Source organism: Hermetia illucens, chromosome 6, assembly GCF_905115235.1.
Source record: "Hermetia illucens chromosome 6, iHerIll2.2.curated.20191125, whole genome shotgun sequence".
Classification (NCBI taxonomy): domain Eukaryota; kingdom Metazoa; phylum Arthropoda; class Insecta; order Diptera; family Stratiomyidae; genus Hermetia; species Hermetia illucens.
The window spans coordinates 39,418,177-39,437,833 of NC_051854.1; the positions used below are offsets into that span (position 1 = coordinate 39,418,177).

General features: G+C 43.3%; 3 protein-coding genes across 3 annotated transcripts; 2 read left to right on the top strand and 1 right to left on the bottom strand.

Moving 5' to 3' along the window:
* Positions 1-2,639: 2,639 nt before the first annotated feature.
* On the bottom strand, positions 2,640-13,886 carry LOC119659206 (NAD-dependent protein deacetylase Sirt7). Its single transcript, XM_038067174.1, has 2 exons — positions 13,524-13,886; positions 2,640-5,440 (listed from the first exon to the last, which is right to left on the bottom strand). Exons 1-2 carry the CDS (start codon positions 13,638-13,640, stop codon positions 2,813-2,815), a joined length of 2,745 nt encoding a protein of 914 aa, XP_037923102.1. The 5' UTR covers positions 13,641-13,886; the 3' UTR covers positions 2,640-2,812.
* A 299-nt stretch (positions 13,887-14,185) lies between these two features.
* Positions 14,186-18,756, top strand: LOC119659207 (methyltransferase-like protein 23). The gene is made up of 2 exons (XM_038067175.1): positions 14,186-14,409; positions 18,139-18,756. Exons 1-2 carry the CDS (start codon positions 14,272-14,274, stop codon positions 18,721-18,723), a joined length of 723 nt encoding a protein of 240 aa, XP_037923103.1. The 5' UTR covers positions 14,186-14,271; the 3' UTR covers positions 18,724-18,756.
* On the top strand, positions 18,718-19,086 carry LOC119659208 (SRA stem-loop-interacting RNA-binding protein, mitochondrial). Its single transcript, XM_038067176.1, has one exon. It carries the CDS (start codon positions 18,751-18,753, stop codon positions 19,009-19,011), a length of 261 nt encoding a protein of 86 aa, XP_037923104.1. The 5' UTR covers positions 18,718-18,750; the 3' UTR covers positions 19,012-19,086.
* Positions 19,087-19,657: the final 571 nt, after the last annotated feature.

Sequence of the window (19,657 nt, forward strand, 5' to 3'; positions counted from 1 at the left end):
TTTTGACTCACCATTAATCTGCTATACCTGGTCCATAGAGAGCACCCTTGTCTTGTAAGGCCAATTGTTGCTCTCTGGTTTCAATTCAGGCTCTTTTAGCGAGGTCAGACGATCGTCGTTCGGACCGCCAAATTCGCGCTTCATTACGGCGGTCGACATAAACCTGACATATGTGACCAACATGACATCCCATTGTCACTAGGATTTTGAGAATGCCATTGAATCCTTCGTTGAAAATAATTACAGCCAGAAAAGTGGCTATTTCTACGATCTTGGCCCCAGAATGAAGGTGTTCAAGAGCGAAAATCCAGATCAATGTATTTAGTGACTCATTGTTATTCTGGGTCTCTGCTCCTAAACATCTTTTCAAGATATCATCTCGTGACAAATCTTCTTAGATTGGTTTGATGACTCTTTGAACTTCTTCAGTCAAAGGTGCCTTCTCGTGGTGGAAACTATCCAGTTCTCCTTTAGCTTCCGCTTTGCGCCATTGCACCAACTGTCCTCGCCTACTGGACAATTTTGATGCTGAGAACTTTCGTCTGTAGAACATTTATGGAAGAAAGTTGCCCAAATTTCTTGCTTCATTTCTTCTATCGAATTTGCGTGTCGACGAATAGCTAGTGAGGTCGTTAATAACCTTATCAGTAAGTTTTCCAGCCCCTTTTCCACCAATGCCTTTGTGATTCTTCTTTGCATTTCTAAGCCGCGTTCCCATTCTTTTCTCGACATGTCCTACAGATTCCTTTTTTACTACTACGTATATTTTATTATTTGCAGAAATACCGGAGAAAACTCCAGCAAAATCCAATATACAATATACAAAACTTGTCGCAATTGGAACATCCATGTTCATGCTTGCTAAAAGTTTCTTTGCTGATGTTGATGCGAAGTTCTTTTTCTTCTCTGATAAGTATCGATTTCCATGAAATACTCGTTTTTTTGTGCGAGCATGACGTTGAACGTTAAAGCGATCTCCCTTCGTACAATCCATTTAAAGAAATCACTGAACACACAAACAGCACAATACTTACAACAAAACATAATTGAGTATAGCTTGAAAGCCTTTCAGTGCTCACTCTAGACTGGATTATCCTTTTTATTCCAAACAGCAAATAAGTTTAGACAATTGATTGGTTTTCCATCTTTTTATATTTATACCTGTGCTCGAATTTATAAGGCTCAGGTAAAAAACTAACAGGTAAAAAAAGATTCGATGCTCTTTCTCATCGAGTACTCTAGCCAAGGCTTCAAACTCCTTACCTGTTTAACCCTGTAATTTCTGAACGACTCCGAATATCGGCAAATCCCTTTGCCCGCATATTCTCCACTATATATAGATGCAATTACAAAAAAATCGATTTCTCCAAACCGACACACGGGATGACCCCCTTAAGAAATATGAAGATCTTTGGTGGATTTTACTTTGAGGCGTGTTGAGACTTGAAGTAGGCCGCCCTCTTCATGATCGTCCTTAAGTTGATGTACAAGATGCACTAAGGTCTTCAGTATGCGGACCCATTTCCTCGCCTGCCTGCTTTCGATATGCAAACCACATGCGAATGAAATGCAACTCCGGTAAATCTCTACAAGTTGTGACACAAACCTTTCTTGGTGTTTCTGGAGCATAGTTGACATTATGCCATTTGGGCCCGCAGATTCATATGCGGAGAAGCTGATCTTATCTTCAGTAGTTGCAGATCATCATGCATTTTCACGCATACCCTCCAAGTAAGGCTCTATTTCACAGTCTTTCTTCCTGGCGCTTAATTAGCAGCCCCAGGGTTTTATCACAAGATTCCGTCCAGGAGCTGATTTTTTTAAAAAAAAGGATGAGCTCTTATGTTCCATTGCCAGGATCTTATTGAGTCTCTCAGGTTCGGTGGTGCTTTCAATATATTCTCAACAGCTCAGTCAGGACTGCTTCTTGGTAGTCTTGATCGCCGTTTTCACCTCTTCACGCAGTCTTCGTATGGCTGCCAATATTCGTTTCCAGAACAGATGCTAAAGTCCTCTCTGGTTAACTTCCTAAGGATGACAGATTTTCATTCTACCACGCTGGCAATGTCTTTTTACTGCACGAGACTTTCAGTGCCTTTTCTAGAACTTCGAAGTTTGACCACTTTGATTTTATTGTGATTAAACTTCTTTCTGAGTTCTCTGAAAGGGTAAGAGACCTCTATAGCGAAATTTAGACTGAAAAATATCCAATTATGATCAGAGAAGGACTTCTTGTTAGGCATTCTCCAGTTCTCCACTCTGAAATCCATAATCATACTTTTGTGGTGCGGCAGGATTCGCGGCATTCGAAATTTATTTCGAATGTCACGAATACCAGCGGACAGATGACGCCACCGGCACTCCACTCAGTTCAGACTTCCCTACAAGAGTGAGGAACAGAGTAGGTGGCGAGAAACGTCAAATACAAAATAATAATAAGAAAAAAAAGTGAAGAAGTTGTTGGCAGTCATTGTGAAAAGAACGAGTTTTGTGCAGAAAGAAAATAGCTACGGACGGAAATCAGTATAATTTCTAATATCCCTGAATTATAATAGGAGCACTTTTTTGAAATTGTGTATTGAACGTTGTTAAATACAAACACCTAAACTTTTAGTGTCCCACGAATAAAAGGCATCATATACACAAAAATCATTCTATTTATTGAATTTTATACTTAATAACTACTAAATATCGATAAAATCTCGCATCGAAATCAAATACAAAAAATGTTAAATTAACTTATCAATAATTACAATTTACGTATATAATCTAGAAATTGAAATTACACAATACTAAAAAGGCAATAGACCAATTACCGCTTTCGCTTGCGGAAGTTCTTCCTATAACCTTTCCCGTACCATCCCGCTTGGATTTTCGCTGGTTCTTTAAGTATTTGCATATCGAGTTTGGCACGTTTTTCGCACTTCTTCGCATTCCCGACGTTTAAATCAGGCTTAGTATCATCCAAATTTTCTGCATTCTCATCCTCTTCATCATCAGTGTAATCGCAACACTCACATACGACCAGTTTATTGTTACGATAGTTTTTAATGGCAAATTCTGGATTAAATTTAGGATAGAATTGGCATTTGAACTCTGCGTAGTTTTCGAAACAGAACTCGCATTCGGCCTCGCTTTTATTCATATTGAAAATTGGCACTATTCTCGAACTCCACAGATCGATTTCGGGAGGTGGAGGCTGAATAATGCTATGTAGTCCAGAATAGGCATAGCCTACGTCGTACCAATAGGGCAACCTCTGCTCTACCGCTCGGCAGTATTCTAAAAAATTACGATAATAATCTTCAGAACTCGCCAATTGGGCTAAATCCAAGGTATTGATTCCATATAACTGTCTCTGATTCAATCTGGTCATGCTGCTAATGCCACTCTTAAGTGGATCACTTTGTTTTTGAAGCATGGAGAAAGCACTTGTTAACGCATCAGTTACTTCTGTTTTTATCGCTGTTACCTCGTTTGTCAATTGATCATTCGAATTAAAATGCTTTTTATCCATGCTTGGTGTTCCGTTGAAGGTATCACAGTTTGCACGATTTCTATCTTCTACTACCTTAGGACTAATACTGTTCGTCAAATCTGTTTTTCGAATTATTTCACTATCTAAAGGCTGCGCTTGTGTATCAGTTGTTTTCGGTTTCGATTCGTTGGTCTCTGTTTCCGATGGGGGACAATTGGGGGCGGAATCGTTAATATTAGCTTTCGTAATGTCCACCTGAGTATTTTCGAGTTTGTAACATTTCTCTCGGGGGCTATTTGAAACTGGGTAAGATTCAATATCACAACCATTTTGAACTGGATCTTGCAAGCTTATTGTAGGGACTGGCGCGGAATGTCTCGCCAAACTATTTTTTTCAATACCATTTCCCTGAAATTGAAATTTCTGCGCAGAATCTGCTTCAGTGGTATGAAGAGAGGCTTTAAATTCTTCCTGGGTTCGCTCGCCCGATTGTAGCTTGGTTGATTTATTCTGATCCGTGCACTTATTCTTTCCTTCTTCAACTTGGCTTTCGTTCAATGTAGTACGGCTTGCTACCCGTTTATCCGTTGGCACGTCTGAATCACTCTTGAGATCATCTTTTTCACGAACACCTTCACAGTCTGATTCATCTTCCTCACTCGACGAGGACTTTTCAGCTTCCGCCAAAATTAAATGCTTTGAATTTAAACTAGTCTTAACATAAGGAACGGTTTTAATTGGTAAGTTCTTCAACGGGCTTGGGACCGGTTTTTTGATCGGTGTTAACGATTTCTTCCTCAAGTCTTCAGTATTTTCTTTCTGATCAGTTATAAAACATTTTTTAGGAGTACTACTATTTTCAGAGTCCCCAGCGCTCCTCGACTCAGTGTCACTACTACTAAATGCCGGTAAAACATTGTCGTTTTCCTCACACGATGGCTCCTCTTCTTCCTCTTCCTCTTTTTTTATCTTCTTGAGCATTGGCTGCGAAACTGTATGCAGTTCCTCGGGGCAAAGGAGACTCGCATGGGAAAAAATTGGATCTTTGCCGCGGTTATAATCGGGGACTTTAATGTTCAAGTACTTCATAACTAGTTTCATCACATCGTCGCATTTTCCGTTGATTTTAAGAGTAGCGAGTTTGTCTTTCGGTGTCCACTGTAAATTAACTACACAAAGTTTCGCGCGCTTCTTCAGTGGCCTATCCATTTGCCAGAGCCACGAGTATTTTTTGAGGACCTTTAAACTCGATCCTATACATAAGATGACATCAGCCTTCTCAGAGTGAGCACAAGCCCCGGCCCAATTGAGAGGCCATTTTAAGTTGCCCCTTTCACCAAAATGAACTATAGTATCGCTCAAAGGTTTACTACAAATGTGACATCGACGGTTCGTGTTGTGGTAGAATCTCGCTGTTAGCTCGGTCGTGTCGAACAGCCTCCAGTATTCCACATTTGGCTTACAATTTTTGCAAACCTCCACATACATGTTCCCGTGCACTTCTGACAGGGAAGCTTTCGGGAGTCCCGCCCTCAAGTGTAACCCATCGCAATTTTGAGAGACTACAAATCGCAGCATCTTTCTTCGGTGTAATTCGTACAGTGCCATATGTGTATAGGTTGGGTCGGCAAGCGACAGGTCATGTTTCCCAATCTCTTTTCCTTGTTGTAGAAGTGTCCAAATACCTTGACTGCCACGATAATCTGGTATCTTAGCAGAAGTACTAATGCCAGCGCCCGTGTAGCAAACCAGATGTTTAGCTCGCGAAATTATTTGAGCTAAACGTTCAGACTTTCTTTCAATAACTTCAATGGGATCCTCCTTTTCAATGACACGATCTTTGTACAGTTGGTTGCGAGCTTTTCGTTTTGAGATAGCACGAACTATATCCGAAAAAGATTCAAGAAGTCGAAGTTCTTCTGGTGTTCGAGATGTTTCGCCTTTTTGCAGGATCAGAGATATCTGTAAGTATATGAAAGTGTTTCTTGCAAAGTTATAATGCAATGAAATTGAAAGCTTTATGCTTTTAAAATTGAAAATGGTTCGTAATTTCGCCGAAAAGTGCCAATTCTTGTACCTTCTTTTGATCTGTACAATTTTTTGGACCGTAGGAATTCTTGAAGAAACCTCTGTAACTCCGCCGTAGATTGCCTCAAGACCTCTTAAGAGAGGAGAGAGGAGTCACTGCAGTCTAAATGACCCTATAACGCCTTTACCTCTCAGGGAATAGCTGACACAAAGGGACAAATGTTATTTTCTATTAGGCCGGGAAGTTGGTGCACCACCCTTGTGAGTTGTGATTGTAGAATTCACACAAAATATTCCCCACTTGTCGTAAAAGGTGACCAAAGGGAAGAAAAACTTGTTATCAGCAGCCTGATACTCACGAAACTGATTAATCTTTAGAAACGACTACCGCCCCTCGCAGCCGGGCTATTTTTTCAACTATAAAGTTTTGCTTGCGTCAGTTACGAATGCTTCTCGATGATAGTATCGAGGCTTCCCAGAATGTTCGCTTGCTTCAACTATAGTGATATATTGCAGGGTTAAGCTGGATAATATGTTAGGACTGGAGTCAGCACTTCTCTCCATCTTGCGGCGCTATCCGTTTGTATTCTTTTGGCAAGTTTGCTAGTAGTAAGCATGAATTCCATGTCGAAATAATGCTTACCGCATCCGCCAGGCCTGACATCTTTTCCTGAGAAACGGTATCAAACAGATCTTTTCCCCGATGTAAATCAAGTTCTTGGCACGTCCGGAAAAGCGCCATAAGAACTGGCTGACTGATACGACGTGGAGACGGACTGAGGAGCGTATAGAATCTGAGGCTTTCATTCCCGCTTCGATTCGGGGCGAACATGAGTCCCTTGAGCTCCGGTAGCTCGGAAAATCAAGTCTAACGGGCACCATGACAAATGATGCACTATTCAGGTAGGAGAAGCTGTCACAATAATTACAACTTCGCTACTACCACGAAAGTACTAACTCGTGGTGTCTTAAGTCTCTTAATGGTGCTATGAGCGACACTAATGATAGACTTCTTATCAAAGAGGACAGACAGCTTAAGAAATGAAAGGAACATTTTACCACGGTTTCCAACCATATTATACGGTCTACGGTATATGAGGTTTTACCACTTGCGAATGTGTTCAACGCAGCCCCGGCAGTCTTTGTGGAGTCACTGCTTGCACACATCCGTAAATTCTTTATCTTTCCTAGTGATTGGAAGGAAATCGTTAAAATTCCGAAGAAGGCATGCCCTCTTGAGTGCTACAACTGGAGGGGTATTTGCGAGCTTCCTGCGGTCTTCATCGATTTTGAGAAGGCTTTCAGCATCATCCACAGGGAGTGGATATGCAATACTGTACACAGAAGGGGCATTCCGGAGAAACGAATAGGTATTTTCAAACATTATATAATTGTGCAAAATAACACGTGTAAAGTAAGATTTCAAAATGGCACCGAGCTTCAAGTTACTCGAGGCTGAATCCGCCTTCACTGCCTTGTCTTAAATTTTGAAATGCAATGTTCTTTCTGTGCTGTTATATGGGAGCAGCACAAGTAAAGTGACCACTACTCTTACTGAAAAGCTCCAGCCTTGTCACCATCTGCTGATGATGATGATTAGAATGACGAATGACGAACGACGAATGTATTGCTGACTCCGCCATGTAATGAAATTCACTTTCCCAGATTAGCCGACGAGTAGGTCACCCTAGACTCCCATGGTGCAGAGCACCAGCCGGAAAGCAAAGAAAATCTCTGTTATTGTTTACCATAAAGTGAACAATTAAAACAATGAGAAAGATCTCCAACTGCTTGACAAAAGCCGATCCACCGAATATAGTACACTTCTATTGTGTTAATGACCAGAACCATATGTTGCTTACTGACCATCCAAACAATCAGCTCGATCCTTGCAATATTGGAAAATAAAAGCATTCCAGTTCATACCGCGAACGTTCCTGAACGCGTTTTAGGTAGCCGTATTCAGGACCTTATTCAAATTACCATGAATCAAGGCAAGAGAGAACGCCTTTCTCTAAGTCCCAGCATGCCTACCTCAAAGGCAAATCCACAGAAACCGCTCTCCACGAGGTAATTGGCATGGTTGAGCGGTCAATGCAGTACAAGCAGTATACCCTAGCTTCCTTTTTGGATATAGAGGGAGCATTTAACAACGTTACTACCAACGACATCAAGGAAGCCTTGACCAGTATTGGATTGGAGGGATATCTTACGTATTGGAAAAATTACTCATGTCGGAAACACTTGTCGAAAAGCCACGAGGGCTCTAATGACTTGCAGATCCATAGCAGGAAAAAAATAGGGTTGCAGCCCGAAGATACTACTTTGTATATATACTGCAATAGTAAGGCCAATGATTACCTATGGAGCGGTAATCTGGGCAGAAAGGACCCAACTCAGCACACAAGCCAAGGGATTACATAAGCTCCAAAGGCTGGCTTGCGTGTGTATCAGTGGGGCAATGAGGACATGCCCAACGGCATCCCTGGAGGTCCTTATGGGATTAACCCCTCTCCATCTGCACATACAGATGCAGGCAAGGAGATCAATATTCAGGATGGCCGGTAGTATGAGTGAGGCGGGGAGCTGCCTAAATCGAAGGAAGATTGATATCCTTTCTAGGCGGTATCCCGAATTACTGATACCGAGGCACAACATGACAACGAGGTTTCACTTCGATAAGAAGTTTGAAACACGTTGGAGTAACAAGGCAAACTGGGAGAGCGTGGCTGCGACATACGGCTTAAACCAGCAACTGATTATTTGGTACACTGACGGATCCCTCACAGCAGAGGGTGCCGGTGTCATTGTTCCAAGGAAAATGTACTTTGAGCCAGAGGCAGGTACACTAGTATATTCTAGGCGGGAATTTACGCCATAGACAAATGTCCCTCCTTTAATCTGCAAACGGTTGAGGGAACTATATTGGGCGGGCTTACCAGGGATGGAGTAGTCCAGGGTGCATATTTTGGGATACGAACCCATGCGTACAAAGGATTGCTTAAACCTCACCAAAAAGAACCTCCGAATCATAGTGGGAATTCTCACTGGTCATAGTCGGCTGAACTATCACCTAGGGAAGCTAGGGATATCTACGGACACTGCCTGCAGGTTCTGTGAGGAGAAGGACGAAACCTCTATTCACGTCCTGGGACAGTGTCCGGCACTTGTGCAAAGTAGGTCGATACATCTGGGAGAACACTTAATTCCAGATGCAACCAAAACGGAATTGATACTACTCACCAACAAAGCAAGGGCACCTGAATCCCACCTACCACGGCTGAATGAACCAAGATTGGTCTGTCTTTCAATGTAAAGTATCAGGGTGTAATCGGGGATCCAAAACTAAATTGGAGATCGAATATAATCTGGGTGCAATCGGGGATCCAAAACTAAATTGGAGATCGAATATAGAACAGAGGGTTAAGAAAGCCTGCCATAGAACCTTTGCAAAGAAATGAGGTCTTTGGCCGAGGATGGTTCTCTGGATGTTCACCGCTGCGGTGCATCCAATCCTAACGTAGGCTCTATTGTATGGTGGTAGGCTTTGAGCAAAAGTACAATAGAACGAAGCTTAATAGGATTCAAAAAACGAGGTGTGCAGGTGCTCTGTAGTCCTACCCGCAGATGCTCTCAATGTACAGCCCTACGGCCCCAGTAATATCCTGAACGAAGTACTTCGGGAAATCTGGGCATTCCCACGGACTATGCAACCGAAAGTTAAACTTCAAGGGAAACTTTGCTGTGGCCTTTGCAGCCAGGGCAGAGTGGAAGACCGGCGGCGTGTTGCAAGGTGATGACACAGTACTCTTCACCGATGGATCAAATATGGTCTATGGAATCGATGCGGGGGTTTTCTCAAATACACACAGTGTATTCGAGTCGTATGGTCTCCCAGGTTTCGCCAGTGTATTCCAAGCAAAAGTACTGGCGATACTGGAAGTCTGTCGATGGCTTGCACTCAGCGATGACATTCTTCAGGCTGGTGGGGCAGTGCAAAATCGCGGTGAACTCAAAGTCAACCTCTTTTGGGTTCCCGAGCATAGGAACATAGAGGAGAATGACGGATTGGCCAGGCGAAGCTCTGCTATTGGCAGTCCTTCGGCGGGTACATTCGATGTCTAGCTGGCGATTGTCAAGGGCGGAATCTACTTGCACTACCTACTTAGCAGTCACGGATGGCGAAGGATTACCATCTGTGCCAAGTCAAGGAGGATTTATCCCGCTTATAACATAGCTCGATCGCGAGAATTCTTATGCCAGACCCATGCAAATGCATACAAGATTACGGCGGTCTGCGCGGGGCACTCGCAAATAGAGGAGCATGCCGCTAGGCTCGGCATGCCCTGCAATTCGTATTGGCCCCGCGACAGGTCGACCAAGAAAATGCATACAATGTCGTTACAAACATGATGATCGGATTGAGTCACAAGCCTCGGAGAAATTCTAGGGCGTCCACCTCAGTCGACGCGGCAGGACGGGCCCCGGTCCTGTCGAGAAATGGGCAAGGGTTCTTGACGCATGGACGGCGTTAGGACGTAAGCAAGTTAGTCCGCGCACAACGAACAAAACAAATACGTACCTGCACGCTAAATGCTGGTACCCTAACTGGAAAGACGGAGAAACTCGCAAGAGCCCTTCGGAAAAGGTGCATTGACATCTGCGCTCTGCAAGAAACCCGATGGTCTGGTGCCAAAAGCTGCGACATTGAACACGAACGCGGTAAAAATGGCTACAAACTTCTCTATTTTGGTAACCCACACACTCAATATGGTGTTGGCATTGCCATCTCAGAGGGTTTCCGTGATGCCATTAAAGAAGTCGAACGATTTGATGATCGGCTGATGAAGCTCACCATTATATCAGCTGATCGCACTATTCACTTCTTCACCGCGTATGCACCACAAACAGGTCGACCTGATGCCGAGAAAGATGCCTTCTGGCAACTTCTCGATGAAAAGACTTGTCACGTGCCTGCTGACGATTACATAATCATTGCCGGCGACCTTAATGGTCATGTGGGTGAAAAGGCAGACGGTAACAGGTGCCATGGGGGAAAGGGGTTCGGAGCGCGCAATGAAGGTGGCGAGCGTATAATCGATTTTGCGGACACCCATGACCTTGTACTTATGAATACATGGTTCATCAAACGATTGTCTCATCTTCCCACATTTTATAGTGGGAACAATAAAATGCAAATCGACTATATTCTCATAAGACGCCAACATTTTACCACTGTCACTGATTGCAAAGTCGTTCCCTATAAGACCATCGCACCTCAACATCGGCCGTTGATTGGCGTCCTGCGAATTAAGCCACCGATAAAACAGCATGAGGAACGCACTGGCCCGTCGCGCATTAAATGGTGGTGATTTGGTGAGAAGAAAGAAGAAACGGTCTCACTCATACGATTGCCAACCATTACGAGTGTGGAAGAATCATGGAACCAAATGAAAGACACGATCCACAAAGCGGCCTCTGCAACCCTCGGGGTCACCAAGCCGTGTAAGCGGTACATCAACCGAGATACTTGGGTTTGGAATGATGATGTTGAAATGAAGTTCCGTGAAAAGAAACGCCTCTACCACAAATTTCTCGACGATAAAACACCTGCTAATTGGCAAATTTATAAGAATGCCAACCGGGAAGCAAAGAAAGCGGTCGCTGTCGCCCGAGCGAACCATTTCAAAAATCTTTACGATAAACTGGACACTCGGGATGGCGAGAGAGATCTGTATCGACTTGCTAAAAGCCGTGATGAACGCACACAGGATATCGAACACTTCTGTTGTGTTAATGACAAGAACGGTACTTTGCTTACCAACCGTCGAGCGGCAACGGATAGATGGCGAGAATACTTCGAGCAGATTTCAACTGAAGAATTTGCTTATCCTCCACTTCCACAATCATTGCCGACATTTGGAGCAGTTCCACCAGTCAGCGTAATTGAAGTCGAGGAGGCCATAAAACAAATGAAATCGGGGAAAGCAACAGGTCCTGACGACATCGCATCTGAGCTCTGGAAAGCGAAGAGCTGGGACGCAACACTGTGACTCAGTGAATTCTTTAATCGGGTTATTCAGGAAGGAAGAACACAATCTGACTGGCAAGAAAGTACCACTGTTCCAATATGGAAAAAGAAAGGTAGCCCAGCAGAATGTTCAAATTACCGTCCGATCCGGTTGCTTTCCCATACCATGAAGATTTTTCAATGCATTCTTGACAACCGTATTCGCGAAATCGTTGAAATAACCGTGAATCAAGCCGGATTTGTCAAGAACTGTGGAACTACTGACGCAATACACGCTGCGCGGTTACTCATGGAGAAACACCGTGAGAAGCATCGCCCTCTTTACATTGCCTTTCTGGATCTAGAGAAAGCGTTTGACCGTGTACCACACGAACTCATCTGGTATGCTTTACGACAACACTTCGTGCCAGAAGAACTCGTGCGCTGGGTTCAATCGCTCTACCACGATCCGAAAAGTAAAGTTCGAAGTATGGCGGGTGTATCAAAACCGCGTCGTGTCTCTGTTGGTGTTCATCAAGGAAGCGCCCTCTCATCACACTTCTTTGTCCTTGTTATGGACACCGTCACACGGGATATCCAACGTCCAGCGCCCTACACACTGCTTTATGCAGATGATGTTTTCCTAGCATCTGATAGAAAAAATGTTCTCGAGCAACTTGTTCAAAAATGGAATGATCGCCTCATGCAACACGGTCTCAGATTGAATTTAAACAAAACTGAATTTTTGACGACCGATCCCCATGAAACAGGCACAATCACTGTCAGCGGCAGTGATCTGTCCAGAACTGAGCGATTTAAATACCTCGGGTCAACGCTATCAGCCAATGGAGAGCTGCGTTATGAAATTGCTTCACGCATTAACGCAACCTGGATGAAGTGGCGTTCCACAACTGGTGTCCTTTGTGATCGACGGATCAACGAACGTCTTAAATCTAAAATTTACCGCAATGTCGTCCGCCCAGTCGCTCTCTATGGTTCTGAGTGTTGGCCGACCATAAAAGACAATGAACGGCGTCTTGCGGTAATGGAGACGAAGATGCTACGTTGGACTAGTGGCGTCACACGTTTAGATCACATCCGAAATGAGGATATCCGCGATCGTTATGGGGTTGCACCGATGGTGGAAAAGTTGCGAGAGAGGCGTCACGCAGTTCGTGCAAACGAGAATTCACTTGCCAAGATTGGTCTGAACATCGAAGTCGATGGTAAACGACCAAAAGGCAGACCTAAGCAACGGTGGCTTGATACGCTGGATGGGGATTTGAAAGCCTCGAGATTGCACCCAGATCAGGCATTCGATAGAGCCAAATGGTGAAGCCGATCACGACGAGCCGACCCCGCTTGTGAACGGGACAAAGGCTGAAGAAAAAGAACGAGTTGATGTCCCACAGGGATACATTTAGAGATCCCCCCTCAAGCTCTCCACAAAATCATGGAACTTGTTATAAGTGGCAGACACACAAGAAACTAACTTTAATAAGGTTTTATTTTACACAAAACCTTAAAAGGTATTGGCATTGAAACCATTGTTTTGAAGATACATTTTTGGATATGAATCCACACTCAAGGAAAAAAGAAAATTATTCGAATTAAGTCCAAAACGTAAATCCACGTATCATTACTTTGCAGAAGCCTTAATTCGCACACCTGCTGAAAGCTAGCCCGCAAAGCACGCGCTTCTTATCAGCGATGGCACAAAAAAGACGCTTCACTCTCCCCTCAATCAAGTAAATGAGGTTGTGCAGACAACATGGCTTGTGATGCTCTGACGAGGTGGTGAAAAAATTGCCGGCCGCAACCGGATAATAATAAACATAAGCGGCAATTGAGTGTTGCACCGGAATGGCACCGGTCTAATGCCCGCAGTTGAAATAACTACCAAACTATTTATAGACGCGTTGATCCAATAAACACGCGAGAGTCGCAGGCCTCTGCTCCCCTTCGCCGAGTCCTTCCCTGACGTCTTGTTTTCAAACCAATAATTACCTTTCGAATCGAATCTTTTCGCTTCTTTTTCTCGTTATCCTCTTTATTCGGGTTTAGCTTGCGCCGCGTTATGTAAGATTCCAGTTTTAATGATTTATCCGATGTCGATTTCCCCATTTTGTGTCGGCTTTTCCGGAATTTCACTATGCTAATTCACCGCTTGCACATGGGACGATTACTGACCGATTACCGACATTTTCACGAAATCTACCTGAAATCTGACGATTTAACTTCGCGCAACAGATAACAATGACGATGTGATGCAAATTTCCTACGATAATTAGCTAGAATATGTGTAAGTTAAATAAAAATAACATCGCGACTTTTTGACAGATTGAATTGTTTATGATGACGACAGGCGATGTCAACCCTTTTTGTTTTGTTTATGTATCAATGGCGGTGCACGCACTCACCTGCGTATAGTCGACGAATCAATTTTGTTTTGGATTTAGTACCAAACAATCGGGTGAGTTTAGAAATTTTGTCCGAGTTCATATTTATACTAAAAAAATATGTTTTCATTTTTCTTTGAATTTGAACTTTACATTTATAATCTTAAATAATTATATATAATCAATTAAACAATGCATAACCAGAAAGGTTGAAGAGTATTCGGAAAAACTTGCACATTTAGCTTGTTGGCTTCATATTATTTTTGACACCTTACCTGACTGTTGACATTTATCCGGTGCTATTTATTGTTCATGTTTGCTATTTCGTGAGGAGTCTGGCGCAGCCGCATATTCCAATGCGGTTTGAAATGACATCTGGTCGTTTTCAAATGTCCGATGGATCGTCTGAACATCTGAAGAAGTTTGTGTTTTCGAGCAAGCCACGAGTGAATAGTAATACGCCGGAAGAAAAAGTTGAAATCATAATCCCCGAGGTAGGTGCTGGTCATTAACTCTTGTATTGCGGAGTGCCAGGGGTGCATTGAGTGGGAAGGTGATTGGATAATTGTGTGGTTTGAATGGGTCTGCCGGATTAAGCCCCTTTTGAAGGTGGAATAGTCTCCTAATTTGTTGAATGTATTCTAAGGCTTCTCTGTTTCTGAGCTACTTGTGATAGGGAAACCCGTGACAGGTTTTGATTACCTAACGAAGCGCACATTCCTAATCCTAACCAAATTATGATAGTGTTTCATAGGAGAATTATTATTCTTTATGAGATGCAGAGTAAAGTTGCAAGGAAACTATTTCCGCACTGGCTGAGCATTGCCGTAACTACGAGAATTGTACATAGGAAGCTCGGCGCTTCAGATATGAAAGGTTTTGTGGATTTTTTATGTAAAAATATTTGGGTACATGATGGTTCCGTGCACAGTTGTTGGCAGTCAACAGTCAACGCACGGTTGTTGGCAGCCAAGAAACTTCCGCTCGAAATGTCTCACCATAGGGTCAACGCGCTTTCTGTACAAGACAATGATCTTGCCAGCCCTCATGTATTCCTCAGAGACTTGGGTTCTTAGCAAGAAAAATTCCGAACTCTTGGCCGCGTTCGAGAGAAGAATCCTCCGAAGAATTGTTGGCCCCCTACATGAGGATGGACGATTCCGTAGCTTACATAACGACGAAATCTATGAGCGATACCATGACCGTCAGCTTTTAGGGATATCGAATTGGTGGACCTCGGCGCAAACCCAGGATGTCTGAAGTTCCTTATTAAGGCAGGCCGGCAGACCGGATACCGGTTGTTGCGCCGTTGATGATGATAATGGGGTTAGGACATTATTTGAAGTTTTTTTTTTGTTATTTACATTATTTTCGTTTTTCTGCTTGCTTTTTCGCTTCATTCGATTTTTTCTATCTTGTCTTCTACATAATTCGCATCGTTTTTTTATTTTGCCCGAATTTACCGTTTCTTTTTGTTTTAGCGCATTGAAATTTTACCTGATTTCCTCGGACTCCCTTTTGGTCGTTCCCGATTTTATCTAATTGGAAACATGTCTCGTGACTATTCTTCACGCAATCAGCGTCACCTTCCTTTCACGTTCCCTCCAGGACAATGGAGTCCTGCTGAGCTTGACCTGCCAATGCATCGCAACCATTGACGATGGCATGAGGTCACGAGGAGAGCTCCTGTGCGTTGGGTTGATCCTTCCACGCAGGATTTAAGAGCGACGGCCACATCACGGGTTGATGGATTGTTTCGAGAGCGATTTTTTGCGCTTCGAGCCTCGAACCCGAATACGCACTTAGTGGATAAGACACCTCAATATCTTCCTGCCTCAACTCGCGGCAGATATAATGAGGGAGCTTCAATATTTGCGGGTGGATGTTCACGGGCAATTTCGCCATCTTTTTAGGTTTTTCAGTTAGTTCTTGCCTCTTGGTCGTCTCCGGCCACTAAGGATGCAATCACTATCAAAACGGAAGGTATTAAACGAGTCTTTCATTTGGTACCCCACGCTATATTTGATGAAAAAACTGCATCCATCTTTTACGTGTGTGGGGTTGTAGTGTGTAGCGCCTTGGTGTGTCGCACGTGGTTACGAGCATAGCTATTTACAGCTTGTCACATGGAATGGGTAAACACGCATAAGAGAATAACCTCGGCGTCACCTTGGTATTAAATCACCCATCATGATCACAATGTTACCTTTAGGAAGCCTCCCCTAAACTGCGTTTAATTGATCGCAGGAAGCATTCTTCTCCACTATATCCGAAGTCTCCGTCGGTGCGTAGCATTGTACGATTGTGATACTCCTTACCCTGGACCGAAATCTTACAGTCAGAAGCCAGTTACAAACCGACTCGCAGGTGAAGAGAGCGCGCCTTGCGGTAACCATCAGAAACAAACCGACACCAGATTCGTGTTTGCTACGACTTGGTTTTCCAGCGTATAAAACCGCATTGCCGCAGAAGGATAGGAGTACTGTCTTATTTTGTTTAGGATCAGAATATTCAGCTTATGTCGTTGGAATTAATGCTCGATCATAGTTCGTTTTCGATAAGCAAAGTCCGTGCCCGGATGGTTCATTGTTTAGACACTGGGCTGCCGGACGGAAGGTTACGGGTCAAATCTCACTGTTGGTATCGTGACTTGATGTGGGATAAACGCGCTTTGGTGTACCAGCTGTAATCATCATGGACCAGGGAATGCATATTGAGTCTGCTCGGAGTTAGGCAAGCTCCTGGGTTTCAAACGCCACAGGACCACGGCATACCATCTGCAGTCCACTGGGATGTTGAAAATTGGCACTGGACACTAAACGCCGGCTTAATGGCTCGCGACGAACCGTCGTGGTGGCAGCTCTTGCCTTAAGTCTTCCTCGGCCTTCGTACAGCTTATCGAGAGGAGTTCGGAGAAAATCTGCGACTCCTCGTCGATCCTGTGCTGGATATCAGAGCAGGGTTAAGCGTCTCCAGCATGCTGCGTCTGCTCAGGAACCCTGTTTCGAAGCTGCGGTCGACTCCACCTCCCCGACATATGGCGCCGGAGGTCGACAGCTCCAGGGACCTCGAGAGATGCTCGCAGATCCTCATTAGGGCCCGTTGAAGTCCTAGAGTGACGGAAGCACTCTTTCAAGCTCGACGTTCGGGCGGGCCCAAATGAGTCTCCTTGACGAAGCTGAAGGCGTTTGGCGAATCGAGGGACGCTCTAAAAAAATGTCCGCGAAGTATCTTGATTCTTCCGGTAACCCTATTGGCGATATGACATCCCGGGTTCGTCCGCTGGACCCGCGCGGTTTCAATTGGCGGAGTGATGTGGCGGCACATCGGAATCAGCAACCACTGACTGCATTGCGGGCGGGCAGGATACCTCTTCCGACGCACTGAACTGCTGTCTGGCACGATGCCGACGCGTTGTACTTCCACTTCCTTTTTGTACTGACCACTGGAAAGTGTGGACGCCGGCTGTAACGAGATATAAATGCATAAAATTAAAATATTTTATTTTAATTATATCATTATTTTTGTTAGACTGATGGAAACCAATCATAAGAGACAATAAAGTGCTAAAAAAGCACTTCTTGAACAATAGAAGCTCAGTCCTTCTTTTCAGAGTGAGTTAGTCATCTTTGAGGGAGGAGCAGTGCTGCCACTTATTTACTATGTTGTTAGGAAAGTCCAGTGGGGCATTTTATACTGAAAATGAGGATTTAGTCATGCCGTTGATGAATTGATATCCCTAGAAAACGGCTGCCACTTAGATTTACTAGAAGCCGCAGATGCCCTTTGCTACGAACCGGGGGTTGTACTCGGCACCGGGGCCGTATTTCCGAATGTGTTTTTTCCCCGCGGTCGGGTATCCGTGGGGAAGACTGACTGAGTGTAAATCAAGTATTTCATGAATGAATTATTTCCGTTTTGGGTTTTTTTAAAATATTTTCGCTTAAATTATCATAATTTAATTTAATAGCTTTATTTTTATCGGGGTAAGCAACTCATGCGTGTGAGTTTTTTTGAATAATTCCGTTCAGTTGCTTGACTTGGTATGAGCGTGCTAATATGACTTGTTAATAGAATTAAAGTATGAATGTGGTTTATAGGTATGATCCCAAAAACTGTACTTCTATATGGTATAGAAGTTGTTTTCTTGTAATTTTAGCTTCTGTCCAGATAATTTGCAACTAATAATCTTTTTATTTATTTACACTTTACTGTAATTCCAGCTTTTGCAGGCCGGTTATTCATTTTATACTTGGCCTTGTGCACCAGTTCTTGGGTGGTTCCTTTGGGAACGTCGTCACGATTTGGTAGATAAGCGTATTCTTGAGATAGGATCAGGCACGGCATTGCCAGGAATTCTTGCTGCAAAGTGTGGAGCACAAGTTACCCTAAGTGATAGTTGCATTCTTCCCAAATCGCTTGCACATATCGAACGTTGCTGCCGAGCTAATAATTTAATTCCTGGACAGGATATTGATGTCCTTGGCATTAGTTGGGGTTTACTTTTAAATAGTGTTTTCAGTTTAGGACCTATTGACTTCATTATTGGGGCTGATTGTTTCTACGATCCGTCAGTTTTCGAGGATATTCTTGTTACCATATCGTTTCTTTTAGATCAGAATCCTGGTGCTAAGTTTATATTTTCATATCAGGAGCGTAGTACAGATTGGTCAATTGAGGCGTTGTTGAAAAAGTGGGATTTACGGTGTTTTAGCATTAATTCCGAGAATATTGGTAAAGTTTCTGGAGTAAATATACACGATTTTATGGGAGGTCATACAATACACTTACTGGAAATAACGCGATAATCTTGTGTCCTTACTAAACTGGCAAACATGTCGAACGCCGTTCGGAGTATTCAAAAACTTTTCGTCGGAAACCTACCATGGACGGTGGGTCAAAAGGAGTTGAAACTTTACTTTTCGAAGTTCGGTCATATACAAACTGCATCGGTAATTTTCGATAAAGCTACTGGTATGTCTCGCGGATATGCTTTTGTAACATTCAGTACACGTGACGGATTTAACAGTGCATCAAATAAAACAAACCATGTGCTAGACGGTAGAGTTTTGAACGTCCAAGTAGCAACTTCATAGCCTAATTATTGATTTATAGAACTAATATTGTACAGTACATTTTGTATGTAGTAAATAAATCTGTTTTTATGTATATTTGGAGGTATGTTGGATTATTTTCCTTGTCCCCTTTTACAGGCAACCCAAAGGTTTCATGTTCAATTTAGTGAAACACCTTTATTCGCAGGCGTGCCAGTTCTTTCGAATTTAAGAGTTTCTTTATTAATTCTTGTCGAGTTTTCAACTAAAAGTAATACGGCTATATTTAGTGTAAGGATATTGAAATCTTCTTGGTCTCCAGAACATTGGAGAGTCAATAGAAAAAACGACAAAAATTTCGCGCGCCTCTTATGAACCGGTTTTTCTGGTTTCTTTAAATTTTTTTTTTACTCGAGGGTTCGAGTAATTTCGTCGGTTTCGGGTGAAAGCAACTAGTGCAGTAGAAAAGGCTAGTTTGCAAGAAAGAATCCTTACCTTACGCTTCCAGAAACTAAAAGAGAACTAGAGGAATCAAGCTCATGCAAAATGAACGTGGGAATGATTCAGTGTCCCCTAAATGAGCTTGGACTTCGTGCCGGAAAGCCTGCCAAAACGCATCTTCTAACAATAATCATGAAAAAATGAGATGCGAAATGGAAGGTGGATGATTAGAAAAGAGTTATCTTTC

What these genes read in the sequence shown, in the direction of transcription:
- LOC119659208 (XM_038067176.1), top strand. Translation starts at nt 18,751, where the DNA reads ATGTCGAACGCCGTTCGGAGTATTCAAAAACTTTTCGTCGGAAACCTA.
- LOC119659206 (XM_038067174.1), bottom strand. Translation starts at nt 13,640, where the DNA reads ATGGGGAAATCGACATCGGATAAATCATTAAAACTGGAATCTTACATA. An exon ending in GAAAAGATTCGATTCGAAAG is followed by an intron (nt 5,441 to 13,523) that starts GTAATTATTGGT and finishes ATATACTTACAG; the next exon opens with ATATCTCTGATCCTGCAAAA.
- LOC119659207 (XM_038067175.1), top strand. Translation starts at nt 14,272, where the DNA reads ATGCGGTTTGAAATGACATCTGGTCGTTTTCAAATGTCCGATGGATCG. An exon ending in TTGAAATCATAATCCCCGAG is followed by an intron (nt 14,410 to 18,138) that starts GTAGGTGCTGGT and finishes CTGTAATTCCAG; the next exon opens with CTTTTGCAGGCCGGTTATTC.